The sequence below is a fragment of the Nanorana parkeri genome, unplaced genomic scaffold (genome assembly GCF_000935625.1).
Source record: "Nanorana parkeri isolate BGI_ZX_2015 unplaced genomic scaffold, ASM93562v1 scaffold12, whole genome shotgun sequence".
Taxonomy (NCBI): domain Eukaryota; kingdom Metazoa; phylum Chordata; class Amphibia; order Anura; family Dicroglossidae; genus Nanorana; species Nanorana parkeri.
Window position 1 is genome coordinate 4119602 of NW_017306280.1, and position 15523 is coordinate 4135124.

Sequence of the window (15523 nt, forward strand, 5' to 3'; positions counted from 1 at the left end):
CCGGTTCTCTAAAAAAACAGATGTATGTTGCCCTTGGCAATAAAACAGGGTATTACTAAAGACAGGGCGTTTACGTTAAGGCTTTCTCTGCATCTAGGTGAAAAGCATCCAGTACCATTCTGTTATTTTCTTTTGCCTTTAATAAGCGTCCGTAGGTGTTGCACATTTTTTTCTTCTTTTTAAAAAGGAGAATAATGGGGAGAGTGAATTGCACTCATCCCGTAGTTAGAAACAACATGTGACACTGAAGCGGTCACACGTCGGGTCTATAACTAAAGAACGGAGTGATCACAAATCGCTGATCACTCAGTTGCCAATTTTCTCCCTGCCGAGAGTGGGGACTGTCAGTAATCGATCACTGCAAAGATTTCCCCCCTCCCCTCTCTGCTCCTCCGGCGCTGACTGGGGTGACAGAATGGGAAGGATAAGGCACAGCTGGCTCTGGCACTAAAGAGGCAGAGACAGCTGTCAATCAGGTAGCGAGATGGATCCCGACAATATTGTCGGTATCTTTACCGACTGCAGCACGGCTCTGCATCGTCAGCAATGGCCGCTATTTGCATAATTTTGGCTCACAAGAGGACATTAGCAAATGCCCTCCTGTGACCCAAAATAAAACGAATGCCAAAAAAGGTTTGTTCATAGCTCTCTATTAACATACCTTGCTGGTATGTCACAATTTCCTATCTCCACCAAGGTCCTGCCTTCTACTAATCCCTCTGCCAGTCTGGGAAAGATGCAGGGGACAACAGTGTTATAATTATCTGTATAGAGATACCAAAAATTTACCTCGTCAATAACAATGTGGGTAAATTCTGCCAGGCTCTTCGCCCCAACTATTTTCTGCAGAAGAACACCAGTTGTCACATAGCTCAAACGTGTGTCTGAGCTGGCTTTCTTCTCCAACCCTACCTATGGAAAAAAAAAAAAATCAAAATAAATTCAATCAATCTTTGATCAAGATTTGTAAGGCTCCCAGATTCTCCGAGTTCTACCAGGTGGATGTTTCGGCCTCACGGATGGCAACGTCGGGCAGAAAACTCCATCAGGCAGGTCTCTAAACTGCAGTCAGTTGTCCGTTTTCTTGAGCATGTTAGCATTTGTTTGCATTGTTACCTACACCTCCATTGGACCGCTTATGGAAACCCCGAAGGTCAATGACTTCGTGTCCCTGAATGTACCAGAAACTAAAAACAGATTTTTTTGCACTTGCCATAAAATCCTTTTCTTGGATTCCATTAAGAGACGCATGCTTTTGCTACTGCTATGCACAAAACTGTGGCATGCTGGTAGTGGAAGGCATTATCCTGGGCTGGCCTTTTGTTTGTCAGTGTCCAATCCTCCTCTAAGTGGCAGTACAACCCAAAGGCAAATTACTGTGTCCGTCAATGGACTCCCAAGAAAAGGATTTACGCCAAGTGCAAAAAATGCTATTTTACTTCACACAATCCAATATTTTACATTTAGCAAACAAATGTGGGTTTTATTTTTGTTTGTTTGCCCTAGAATAAATACTAGTGCATTTTTTTAACCTAAAATATAAGTTTGAGAAGCATTTGTTCAAGTATCATGCAACATAAAAATGACAAAGTTGTGTATAACACTGCTCCAGAGGGCAGGGTCCATAACAGCCTGGGCTTGGAGGAAATGGGTTAAACCACAAATGACAATCATTCAACTCGGAAGACAGAGAATATCTAGTGGTGGAAAAGAAATGCTGCAAGGGTAGCTCCAGACCAAAAGGTGAGCTTTTTTTTTTTTAAACTATTATTGGGTTCTAAACTTTTTTTTTGATGGAGTTTGCTTAAATAAAATGGACCCAAATCCTTTACTTTTCCCTTTGTTACGTATTAATACTTTGGAAAGAAAACAAATTCCATATCAATAATAAAGTCTTACCTGATAACCGATTAAGCCGCTCAAAAGCCATTTCCTCTCTTTGCTAATCCACGTGGCAATACTGCATGCAGCAATTTTTCTGGGCTGTGTCACCACAATGTTACAGTATGCAGAATGCTGCATGTGATGATCCAGGATGTACTGTGGCAGCTGAGTGCTTTTGCCACTGCCAGTTGCACCTTGTATAATCACCACAGAATTGCACTCAATAAGAGTGATTAACTGTAATTATGAAACAGACTTTTATTATAAAAAAAGTTGAAATTGAAATAAACTGTATGTATACAATCAGGAACTCAATTTTAACGTGCATATATAGTGAGGTAACTTCATGTTACACATGACAAACTCTTCATATTCATTTTGAGTGCTTTGTTATGTATTTGTGATGCAGAGCAGGCAATTGTGTGTAAACATAACTGCTCTCCTAGACTTGCCCCAAAATGCTACCTTACCCACTTTTTAAAGTGGCCTAAACAGTATACTGAGGTTTGCCTTAAAATTCAACTCTGGGCAGATAAAAAAAAAAAAGACTAATGCAGCCCTGAATTCATTAACGCATCATTAAATTTATTTTTGGATTTAGGCATCAAAAAGGTACATAAATATGGCTTGCTATCAGCAAATAGCACTGTACAGCAGAGCTCAGACTGGCAATACGAGTAGCAGCACAAGGAGCTACTGAGTTGTTCTACAGCGCTTGTGTAACAATAAAAAAATGAGGAGAGGGAGAGGAGAGAGAAGCAATTGAGTATTCTGCCTCTCCTTTGATTGTTGAGTCGCAGGTAGGAGGAGGGAAAAGAAATGTGTGCGTGAACTGAAAATAAAGGAATAAAAAAAAAAAAAAAAACTTTGTATCCTGCCAGACAGGGCTGAGTTATCTTGCAGTGTTGTGCATTTCTGAGGATCACAGACAGAAATACAAATCTTTTGGCTGGTTAAATGGCGTATATATATATATATATTTGCCGCGGCCCCCAAACTTCAGCAATATGGAGCAGAGAATCCTGCCATTCAAATCAGAACATAAAGTGGACTGTGTACACAGGGCAGATAATCTTGTTAAACTGCTGTATTATCTCTCATGGGCAGCCACTGCCACAAACAAATTGACAGGTGTAGTTTCGTAACACTATTCAAAATCAAGAGACTGTACAAAGTCATCAGAAAGGAACTTTAGCTTACCTTTTCTCTGCTATTTAATATTGGCAACACTGGATACGTAAGGTCATGTTCCAGCATCGGCATGTTTTTTACTTCAGTAGCTTTGTGTCTGTAATCTAAAAGACAGGGAAATTAAACTAAAAAAAAAACTACACACACACAATGTTGCTTTAATTTAAAAAAGTTCTAAAAACATTTCTCTACTGCTACACATTTACATCAACGTTTCTTAAAAAGAAAAATGTAACATTCCCTAGGTCAGAATGGCAACGGATTAGCAAGTCTCCAAGATCCGAGAAACAATACTAAAACACCTAAAAATGTAAAACAAAAAAAACCCATCACATTATAGAACTCTCGGACGTGCTAGATTTGCCTCTCATTGTTAAAAAGGCTAATGCCTGAAATAGTAATTAATAGAAACAAGTCTATAGCGTAAAGACTACACCACTTAAAGTGATAGGAAATCCAGAATAAGTATACAGGAGAAAATTTCCAATCCTGTGCACATGACAATAGTCACAGAGATAAACAGAGGGGGGGAATCTCCCTACTGGGGACAAAGTCAGAAACCTGACAAGGACTCTAACCCTTCCAAGCAAAACGTTTTGTCTTTAGATACATTTCACCGCTTTTCCCAAGAGTCGTCATATCAATGCTAGCTTTTAATTTCTGTATTATGATGTCACCTCTTCATATAAAACAGACCTATACCGGCCCGCACTGGGCACTGAAGGGGGAAAGGAAGCCAGCCTCATCTCCTGCAGCGCTAGGAGAATCCCTGGGGCTCCACAAGGTAGGCAAACCTACCCCTCTGCCTTACACAGGCAGGCCAACAAGGAAGACTTCCCGGGCAGCATCACCACATGGAAGCCCTCTCTCAGCGTTCTGTGACGCGCTCCCCAGCTTGACTGAGGAAACACAAAAGACTGAGGGAGTGGAGGAGAGGAGGGTCTTTTAAACAGATTAAGTGACGTGTTTCCTGTGTGTGGGGGAGGAGATTCCATCTCGTGATGCTGTCCTGGAAGACGTTATGGGAAAAAGGGATCCCTCGAAATTTGCAAAGGCAAATTCATGCAAACTGCCTTATAGTGCTACTGCAGTACTTTATTTTCCTGTATTACAGTACTGTCCTCTGCACTATGGTGGAGCGACTTCGGCCAGGAAGTGCGCTGGGGCGCCATTCAAATCAAATGGCAATGCACCTGCTGCACTGTAACAAAATGATAGGTGTGTTGCGGGGTAACGTGTGTTAATCCCGCGGTACCATGCACAAAACACACCACCGCAGCGTGGATGAGCTCTGAAGCTGAAAAACTCCAAGTTCTGGTAAAAGCTGTTAACAGCTCGACAAAACACTAGTTTAGAACTAAAGTCAGAATAACTTAAGTGACACTAAACGCAGACATTGAGAACTATGAGGCAAGTGATTTTAACTCATCCTCATAGTTGGAGCCGACGTTTGACAATGAAACAGTAACAGGTCAGCTCTATTGATTGGGAAGTGAGCGAACACATACCGTTGCTCGATCACTGTCCGATCATCTCCCTGCAGATAGTGGTGACCGTCAGTCATGGCTCCCTGCAGGGATTCCCCCCCTCCCCTCTCTTATCCTCCAGCTCCGACTGGAGGAATGGACAGGGAGGTGGTGAGCACAGCTTGCTCTGCCTCTAGACAGCTGACTCTGCCTATCTGCCAGCTGGGTGGATCTTGACAGTATTGTATAGCAGTATACCAGTCAATAGCTCTCAACTGTAGATCCTCCAATCATCCCTGAATTGGTGATGACACTGTCCTTCCTTCTGGAGTGTGACCGCTGACACTGTCCTTCCTTCTGGAGTGTGACCACACACACACACACACACACACACTAAACAACCCCGAGTGCCATTTTTTGGATGGACAAAATATAATTCCACCAATGTTCTATATGACAAATTATTCAGAAACCTGGTATCCTGTGATGAGTTTACACAAAACATTACAGGCTTCCAATATAAAGCGATTGCCTGGAACATTTGCATTCACCGGTTAAAATCAAGCATCTATCCAAATCAAATAAAACTAGTACGGCCTATAAACTCTGCATGACTAGATAAAGCATTTGTGATAATACGTGATGTACAGGATAAAACTAAGATTCCTTCTGGCAAACTTCAACATGTCACAATGTAGACATGGTATTTTCGCATGACTTCATGCTCAGGAGAAAGCTCAAGCTGTTAAAAAAAAGGTGAGCTCTTAGCACATCCATGCTATCGCTGCATTTCTAACACAGTGCAAGCATCAGGCAATAATCAGATTTTAAAAAATGACTTTAAAATGTGGACTGTTGGTTTTCCAAGCTTAACCCCTTCGTGACGGGAGACGTACACTGTACGTCCAGCCACAAAGGGACCAAATGACTTGTCACGTACACTGTACGTGACAAGTTATTTGCTGCTTTAGAGGGCTGTTAATCGCTGAGAATCAGCTTTTAACATTCATTAATGGCTGCCCTTACTACAGAGGCATTAATTAATGAAAGGGTTAACCTTTTTCAGACACCCGATACCTTAATATCGGGTGTCTGAGAGTCAAAGCAAAGCGGACACAGATGCCGGCTTTTGCCGGCATTCTGACAGCTCGTATAGATCGAGAGATATCTCTCTCAAGCTATACTGGCTTTTTTTTTTTTTTTTCATGAATAGATACAAAATGTGTCTATTCCTACAATGTATCTATTCCTGGAAGAAGAATGTTTGTTTGCTGATCGTTGTTGCAACAATCAGAAAACATTTAGTAACAGCTGAATCCTGAACTGCTGCAGGATCAGTGTCACTAACTTATTATCGGCTGTTCTGAAGTTTGAAGCAGCCTGATAATAACCAAAAATTTATTAATTTATCATGCAGTAACAGTGAGATTAATTCACAAAATCTGCTTGATATAATTAAATAAATAAAATAACATTTTTAAGTTAAAAAAAAAAGTGAAAAGTGTAAAAAAAAAAAAAAATTGTGAAAAGTGTAAAAAAAATAAAAAAATGTGTAAAAAATAAAATAAAATAAGGGACAAATAAATGAATGTATTTATTGCATTTTTTTAGCTGTGCTGGTTTTGTAAAAAAAATACTACAAATCAAAACTGGGAAAAAAGTGTTTTTTTTAAACGGTTTTTTCCTCTTTTTTTATATTTTATTTGTCCTAAGTGAGGCGTTAGACGCACATGTGATATAAATATGTAGCCCTATCTGTCCTCTAAAAAACAATATATAATATGTGTGGGTGCACTTTGTAAGAAAGTATATTACTGACGTGGAAGAATCACACAGCAAAAATGTCAAAAGTGTGTCAGTCATTTACGAACAGAAACTAAAAACAAGCTCAGTCATGAAGGGGTTAAATTAGTATTGTTTACTGTAACGCTCACTTTATGTTAAAAGGAAAGGGATCCCTTCACAATCCCCAGTGGGCACTCTCACACTGCAAAAGTTAAATGATTGATAATTCTAGGGATAGAGGAATAAGGTTTGCATTCCTCCATGATATGCAACCAGTCCCCTGAAGCCTCCTTCCCCAAGGTGCTACAGAAAGCAGTTGCACGACAACGTCATCATGTAGAATGACGGACAAATGGTCCAGCACTGCACGCGAGGATGACGAGGGCCTGCCCACAACCAGGAGCAAAACCTTGAAGTTTTACACCTTAGTATCCCCTAGACATAAGAATTTAACCCTTCATCGTACAATTGCGTTTATGGCCGGGCACCCCCTGAGTAGTGGGTGCCACACCCCTGAAAATAATTTAAAGAAAAAGATGGGTGGGGTTTTTTTAGGCACCAAATGACAACTCCAAGACAATTAGAAATAAAAAAGGGTCTTTAATAAATTAGATTTTAAAAAGTATTCAGTTCATATACAGTACATTTGTGTAGGAGAAACCAGCTGATCTGATATCTCCTGAGAGACTCACTCTATTTATAAAAAACCCATTCAAGGATACATGATTAGATGAACAGATAAAGTAATAACATGATTCAGGTATTGTGCAAAATTCATTTAAGATGATTGGAGATGGAGGAGTCATATACGGTTTTCTCAACGTTTCACGCTAAAGAGCGCTTCTTCTGGAGATGGAGAATATCAATTAAGCAGGCTGATGTGTGTGCATCCAAAAACGGACCCATCCGGGCAGCACCCCCAAACAATCCTCCAAGGGGAAAGAGAGGAGCGAGGACCGATAGCCCAATATCAGGCAGTAGGAGGTGGAAGGCACAGAATGATATAAAAGCCCACAGTTGCTCCATGCACCAGAGGGGCCCCACACGGCCAAAGATCGACAAGGTTTCCGGTCTTCCACACACCCCTGAGCCACCCGCATTCAGCACAGCCGCCCCAAAGCCACACACTGCAATGGAATTTAACCCTTGCAATGCAAAGGGGCCCTGACCCCATAAGGAAAAAAAAAATTGGATTTTGTTCTTACTGTAAAATTATTTTGTTATGCTGCTCCCGCCAGGAGAAAATGGACACTAGGCAAAAAAAAAGGCCTGCCACTTTAAGGACATAAACCTTCCCCCTTCACAACAACCTTATAAAACTTTGCAAAAGTTTGAACAGAAGACCAAGTTGCGGCCTTGCAAATTTGAGAAACATAAGCCTTATTTTGAAATGCCCAAGAAGTACTAATTGCCCTAGTCGAATAAGTAGAAACGGGAATAGGAGGTATCTTACCCAGCAGCTCATAAGCTTGGACAACCTGACAAATCCACTAAGAAATAGTGGATCTAGAAGCTGAACAGCCTTTCTAGGACCTTCTGGTAGAACAAAATCAAGAATTTGAACGCCTAAAGGAAGCCGTGGCTGATAAACTCTAAGAGCCCACACAAACACCCAAACAAGGGAGAGAAGCTTCCTTAACTGAAAGGCTGAAACCACCTTGGGTAAAAAAGAAACCTTTGGACTCAAAACAAAATTGTCCATAAGAACCAAATATGGTTCTCTACAAGACAAACTGGACAACTCTGAAACCCTTCTAGCCGAGATGGCCACGAAAAAGGCAACGTTTTTGGATAATAGACTAAACCAAGTTCAAGTCCAACAGAGAAAGTGGAATAAAAGTATGAATCAAAGAATTAAAAAGGGAGGGAACATTGAAAGAAGGACAGACAAGGCTGATATATGTGGCCCCTAAAGGCACTGACAGCTAAACGTTGATCGACTCCAAGTTAAAGGAAAGACACTCTCTCTCTATATCTCTGTGGGGAAAACCCCAAGGACTTAAACAAATAAGCATGAGCTTTCCACATACTGTGATAAATTGTTAGAGTAAAAGATCTAAGAGCCTTAAGCATAGTCTGAATAACAGCATCGAAAATTCCTGTGTCTTTCAACACTTGGGTTTCAACAACCAGGCCGTTATTACCAGCGACTGAGAAGCAGGGTGGAAGATTGGTCTCAGAGATAATAGATCTGGCTGATCTGAAAGAAGCCAGTGATTGTCTGTCAACAGATGGATCAAATCGGCATACCATATCCTGTCAGGCCAATCTTGATCAAAGAGAATTATTGGAATTGCTTTGATTTCTCTGATGTGATGCGCTTACCTGGTCAGTGTTGTAGGATAGAAGGAAAAACATGCCTCAGGGTGTATTGATCCCACGGAGCTTTCAAGACATCCGCCATCGGATCCCTTGTTCTAGATATAAATCTGTCCACCTTGTTGTGACAAAAAGCTAGAATATGCACATCTTTATGAAGAGCCCACTCGCCCAGATCCAGACGTTATCTGCGAAGGCAGTCCACCTCTACCAGTTTTCAACTGCAGGGATGTGCACCACTGAAATTGCGGGAACACAAAGTTCTGCCCAATCCAAAATTGAATGTACTTCTGTCGCCACCGACACACTCCTTGTGCCTCCCTGGTGATTGATATAGGCCACAACCGTTGCATGGTCTGACTGAATCCCAATCAGACACCAAGGAGAGAAGTCAGGTTCAGTGAAACAATGCCAGAGAAACAGAAATCAATTTCAGGACATTGATCAGAAGCTTAAATTCCCTATGGAGACCAACAACAGATGAACCAAGAGCTTGCACCATCCCACAAGACTGACGTCTGTTGTGACAATCTTCCAAATCATAGGAAGAAACAAGATACCTGTTCTCAACCGAGGGGATGTCAACCACCACAACAGACATCCTGGCTTGGGCACTCAATTTGATCATCTTGTCCAGCCATAGAGGGGACTTGTCTCGCACTGTAAAAATAGCCCAGAACTTTCATGAAGGTTCTCACAGGATTGGCGACAGGACGGAACTTGATCCTGTAACTTCATCAATTTGTCCTGAAGAAGGAACACCTTCGCTTGAAAGGTATCCAACAGAAAAAAAACAAATACTGCAAGACAGGCAATGGAACTAGGGACAACTTCTCAATTTTCAGTATTCACCCAAACTTCTCTAAGGTCCGCAGTACTGTCGAAACATCGAGTTCCAGAGTCAGAAGAAACTGTTCGTGAAGTAAAAGGTCTTCCAAGTATCCGATAATCAGAATACCCTTGTGACAAAAGGGCTACAGAAAGGGAGCAAGGGTTTTGGTAAAAACCATTGCTGATGAGCTGGAGAAACAGGAACATGTAGATACAGATCGTGTATGAAATGGGAAGCCAGGTCACAAAGAATGGAGGGGGGAGGAGGGAACTATTTAGTACCCAGTGTAAACTACCTCGGGAACCCAAGCATCTTAAATTTGAGCATCCCACGTCGCCACAAAAAAAACATCAGACCTGAAATGGAAAAAGGTGGACGCCGACCTTCATGTTGAAGCAGATTTTCTGAAGGCTTGGAGGTCATTGATTGTTAAGGACGTCTAGATGATCCAAAAGACTTGTAAATTGTCAGATTGTCTTGAGATTGGGAATGGAAACCCTGTCTGGAAGAACGAAAGGAACGTTTAAAAAGATAGAAAAGGAGCAGACTTACAACTCCAATCCTTAAATTTTTTTTAAATCTAGGTTTAGTCCTCACTTATACTTCCCATAACCATTTTATTAATCTGATGCAGCAAAACTCCAAAAAGTTTCTCTCTCATATAGGACAAAGCATAAGTCCCTTTTTGCATTGGTGTCCCGCCGACCCGCAATTAAATAAATTGAAGGAGAAAGAAAGATTCTCCAATTATTTTGTCAGTAGAATCCTTAAATAAAAGGTGCGTCAACCAGGTCAACAACAGTCAACAAGGCGAAAAATTAAAGGATCAACTTCAAGAGGAATAGACCATTTTTAAATAAAATCTTCTGGAAAAGGACAGATAGACTAAAATCGTTTAGTAACCAAGAATGTATCTGGAATTACCAAAAAAGAATGGAGATGTCACAGAACGCAGAGGTAACACTGGGGCCAGCACCTTGGTGAACACCTGAGGTGCAGGGGAAAGAACACAAACTGATAGTGTAGGGTCCCCATTGCAAAACCTAGGAATTTTGGATGAATTGGAAACATGGGTACATGCAATTAACCATCTTGATGTTCATGGAACTCAGGAAACATTTTTGGTGGGAGGGCAGTGACCAGCCTGGTTGATTCGATTTCTCAACTGTTGAATTTTTATGTAGATAGAGCCTTGAAATCCAAGATAAGGTGAACACCCCCTCCCTTTGGTTTGAGAACAGTGAACATTGGTGTTAAATCCCCGGAACAATGCTGCCACAGGAACTGAGGCAATTACACACTGATGGAGATCATCAGAGAAGATCTGCTATTCTGCGTGCAAAAACATAGTAAAGTTGGAAGTTAAAATGAGAAGACGAGGCATGTAATGAAACACCAGTTTGTAGTCCAGGGACAGCACATTTTGCAACTTCCAGTTTGTAGTCCAGGGACACCACATTTTGCATCCAGGCATTTGGGATCTCAAGCTGCCCAAGCATCCACAAAAGGTCAACAGATTTCTCCACCTCCCCAATTCAGAAAGTGGAGCTGAACCAACATGCAGAGGATGACTTAACTGAGGATTTGGCAGGCTTGAAATACCAGATTGAGCCCAGACTTTGGATTTTGAGCCAAGCAACAACAAAAAAAGTTTTTGTTTGCCAGTGTCCAGTCCTCCAGTAGGCAACAGTATAACCCAAGGGTTTAAGGTTACCTGTGTCACTCAATGGACAAGAGACAACCTGATAGGTGTTTTTAACCTGTCTTTAAAGATTTTAACCAAATCTTTACAAAATGAAAACAAGTTTTGGCTATACATATACATTTAGAACAAAAGTATCACTATATCAGCATATTTTATGGGCAACACCAAAGATGTCGTGATAGGTAAGTTAACTTTATTTCACCACCAGAACGCAAGATCTACTAAACCGAAAGAACAGTGGTAAATGTATTTCATCTACTCAAACTAAAGTATGTCTTGTCCACGTTTTGTACTACCTCAGCCAGCAAGAAAGTATATTTCCCCCAATGCGTAAAAAGTGCCATCATCAGACCTTTTATATCATGTGTATTTTTTTTCTACTAACAGATTACAGATTGACACAATTTCAATTTCACAAAAACCTGAAAAGTCAAGAAAATGGCATTTACTGTTGATTACTGAAAATGACAAAGTAGAGAAGAAAAAAAAAAGGAACAAGAAACAAAACCCCTGCTTTATTACCAGTGCTGCGGTACATCTGCAGTTCTTGAGATTCCAACTGTCTGAACTTGTCAACATATGCACATTCATACCGTGGCCTAGGAAAGAAAACATACAAGTTATAACGGCATTTAAAAAACATGCATCGTATAGTGCATCTAAAAGGCAAAACTTTTTTATTTTTATCTTGAAGTGGAAAGGGATTATAACACCAGTAAGGATTTTACTGTCGTTTGTTTTCATGTTAAGGAGATTCACCCACTCGATTAGTCCAGGTGAATGCCATCGCTTAAAGTTAGAGAAAACCCTACATTTTGGGCTGTCAGAATTGGGATATCTTCCAAAGGGGACGCTGGTTATGGTGACTCTATTGACCAAGGATTTCTCTCCCTTTCTGTTGTGGCTACTGGACCAGAAGTGAGTGGAATCAGTTGCAATGGGACACAGATTGCAAAACAAAAAGCTGGGAGGGGTTATAACCCTCCTTTACTTCGTGTTCACTGCAATTCTGCTTTAAAGCTGAACTTCATGTATCCTTACATTGTGTCCACCTCCCCACTGCAACAGTTAAATGGTTGTTTTGCCTCAGGAATAAGGTAATAAAATTCCTTGCTCCCGCAGTAGCCGGTGCTCTCGCCCATTGTCTGACGCTCTGGAATGTCTATGGGCCCTCGGTGTCCTCCCATACAATGCAGACCTGCTGGTTCTTCATTGTATAGGATGATAGAGAGCTATTACCAGTCTGTCAGCAAAAGGAAGAAGCTTGGAGGCCCGGTTGCTCGAAGAGGAGAAAGCCTGTGAGAAAGAGGAATAAGACACGTATAGCAACTTAGTTATCATCCCCTAGGCATAATGAGCCATAAGCCCTTGTAGTGGGGAAAGGAACTCAATGCAAGGGTAAATTAATGTTATCCCTTCAGCTTTAAATATGAGTTTCCTGAAAAGGTCTACTAATGTATTACTGTAAATGGACATGCAACCAAACCAATTCAGCTAATGAGCCAGTCTGCTAGAGATTGTCTCCCTTTTCATTAAAAGATTATTACACAGTCTACCGTGGAAATAATCCGTCTAATTGGAGCACGTCAAAGTGTCAGTGAACCGCCTGCAGGCATTTTGTTTAGTTGCAGTTACTGATATAGAGTAATTGTGACACCATGAATATTCTACTCTGGCCTTATACAAATACATTTAGCTCTGAAAACCCTGTTACAAAAAAAACTAAAAAAGGTGTTCTCAGGTGGGCAGATATTATTATTACATAGTATTTATATAGCGCCAACAGTTTGCGCAGCGCTTTACAATATAAGGAAGACATTACAGTTACAATACAATTCAAGACAAGATGGTAAGGAGGGCCCTACCCCTGAGGGCTTACAATCTAAAAGAGGAGGGGGAAATGATACATGAGGTAGCTGTGGGAATGAATTATGTGAGAATGTGAAGGTTCAGTGGTTAGGTTGAGGTGGGATAGGCTTCCCTGAAGAGATGAGTCTTTAGGGAACGCCTAAAAGGCAGTCAAGGTGGGAGATAGACGCTGTACATTTAGCTTTGCTAGACCAAAGCAGGGCTAAATGTAGAAAACAACTACCCGCCCAGCGCCCGTAACTGCATGTCCTGGGCATCGGGAGATAGTCATTCCACACCCCTGCTGCCACTCTACTCTCTGCTGCCCCAAGGCTGGGCCTTGTGGGAAATCCAGCCCTGTGTTTAATTAAGGGACTTATTAGGTACCTCTAAAGTCCATCAAGGTCTGAAAGTAGTAATTGATCTTAGTGAATCGCATAGTATTCATGTGTCTACTGTTTGAGTTGAAAAGTTTTTTCATTCAACTGTCTGTACAGAGATGACGCATTAATCACTACCTGGTGAACGACTGCTCAGACATTGGTGACAGCCAACCACCCCTCTTAATGGAACGTCAACATTTAGCAAGTGCTGTCAAATCAAGAAATGCACTTGTTTTCATTTCTCCAAATACTACACTTGACCTAACAGGTTTGGTGTTTATTGTAAATGATTACACAGAAATATATACTGTATATGTCTGCTTAGAGATCAAATTCATATGGAGGGGAAAAAAAGCAGGATGGCATTCTCTCAACTGTAACAAATGGAACCAAACTTTTTGGAGGCAGGGATGTCATTTCCTTCTCTAGAAAACCAAACAGTCTGCATGGCAATGTGAAAATATGCAGCTTCCTAGCCATAGGGCAATCACAGGATCTTAGTCACAAATGCTAAACATTCTTTCCAAATTAACATGGAATTCTGGAGTCAGTTGGTCCAAGCCATGAGGCAGCGATAATTATTTTAATTTTTAGGAGACAGCTGCATTGACAATTAGAGAAAACCTCAAAAATGTATGGGCCAGCTATAATTTTGACCAGCTGCATTGACCACCTGGCTTCTGGGATTTGTCTAGCTCGGGGGTAAGTTATCAGCCACATACGGAGTGCATGGTTTTCAACTGACAAAGATATGCATCGGGAAAATAAGCAGTAAGGAACAGCCATTGAGTAACACAGCAATGCAGAAAGAAAAGCATGTACATGTTAAAGAAATCATTCACACAGTGGACCTTTACCCCCTTTCACTAAAAATTACATCAGCATGCAGCTCTGCATGCCGATATGAAATCTTACATTAGCGAAACAAACATGATTTTATTTAATCTTTTTTTCACTTCCTGGTCCACTTCGGCAGAGATGATTAATGTGCACAAGCGTTGCATCCTGGGAAAGTTACATCAGCAGAGCATTGCTGGGAAATCTCATCTGTAATCTCATGAGCTCTCAGGGAAAGGTATTTTCCTCCCCTGAGATGTGCATGGTCACATGTCCTAGTCACATGGGTCAGAGTTCCAGGAAGTAGAGGGAGATCTAGTAACCTGCCACTGTGCGAAGACCGGGTAAGAAATGTTTTGCAAATAATACATAGCTGGTTATTATCTAGAACAGGCCTTCTTAAACTTTCTCCACTCGTGACCCCTTTTTGGCCGAGGAAATTTTTAGGGGACCCCAACATCGGTCGGAACTTGGCCGCCTGGGCACCTCACACAAGTACCGGCCATACGCCCCTGATGGCGGTCCTGGCCGGGGACTCGGATCGCGACCCCCCTGTTAACTTGCGGGACCCCACATGGGGTCGCGACCCACACTTTAAGAAGCACTGATCTAGAAGTATGTGTTTGTAGATGGTCATTACTAAATATTTCTAAAGGTCTTTGTTGTCATTTTGAAGACGAGTAAAGTTTATATCTTTAAAATTTCTTCCGCCTGCGTAATGTTGAAATAAAAAAAAAAGAGTTGACTTACCTTTTTACTTTCCAGTCCAGCCCTACCCATGCCTCCATCATGACTAGGCTAAACGTGTAATACCCATCCCTGCAGCCTTCTAGCATATGCAACACATCCCAAGAGGCATCAGCACACGAACAGCACTTCAGGCGGGAGTATCAGGCAATGCATCAGAAGGGAGCAGCTGCAAGCCAGCTTCCCATTGCAAGAGGAAGGAAGGTGGTCATGCACCTGCGGATCACAACAATTCTGATAACGCCAACAATGGATTTGTTGGTGTACTTTTATTGTGGATACCACCTTTAAAAAAAAAGGTAACTTTAGCAGCCAGAGAAATTACAGCTAAAGGCGGAAGTGATGTAATACACATCACTTCTGCCTTTAGAGAGAGGAGGAATCAGCAAGTAGGACAATGCCCATCTCTCCTCTGTTAACACTAAAAAAAAGCCACTGGGCTGGTCCTGAGCCCGCAGGGGGAACAGCATCACCCAGGATAACCGGCAGCGGATGGGGGGGTGGAGCGCGGCAGCAGAGGGGGGGG

The 15523-nt window shown here is 41.6% G+C and overlaps 1 protein-coding gene across 1 annotated transcript in view; it reads right to left on the reverse strand.

Moving 5' to 3' along the window:
- The window catches only part of TDRD9 (tudor domain containing 9), a 119727-nt gene that overhangs the window by 90691 nt on the left and 13513 nt on the right, over nt 1–15523 (reverse strand). The window contains exons 2-6 of the mRNA XM_018556116.1: nt 11705–11781; nt 3427–3441; nt 3085–3179; nt 1900–2121; nt 790–912 (exon numbers count right to left, since the gene is read on the reverse strand). Coding sequence (XP_018411618.1) covers nt 790–912; nt 1900–2121; nt 3085–3179; nt 3427–3441; nt 11705–11781 — 532 coding nt within the window. The remainder of the gene's footprint in view (nt 1–789; nt 913–1899; nt 2122–3084; nt 3180–3426; nt 3442–11704; nt 11782–15523) is intronic.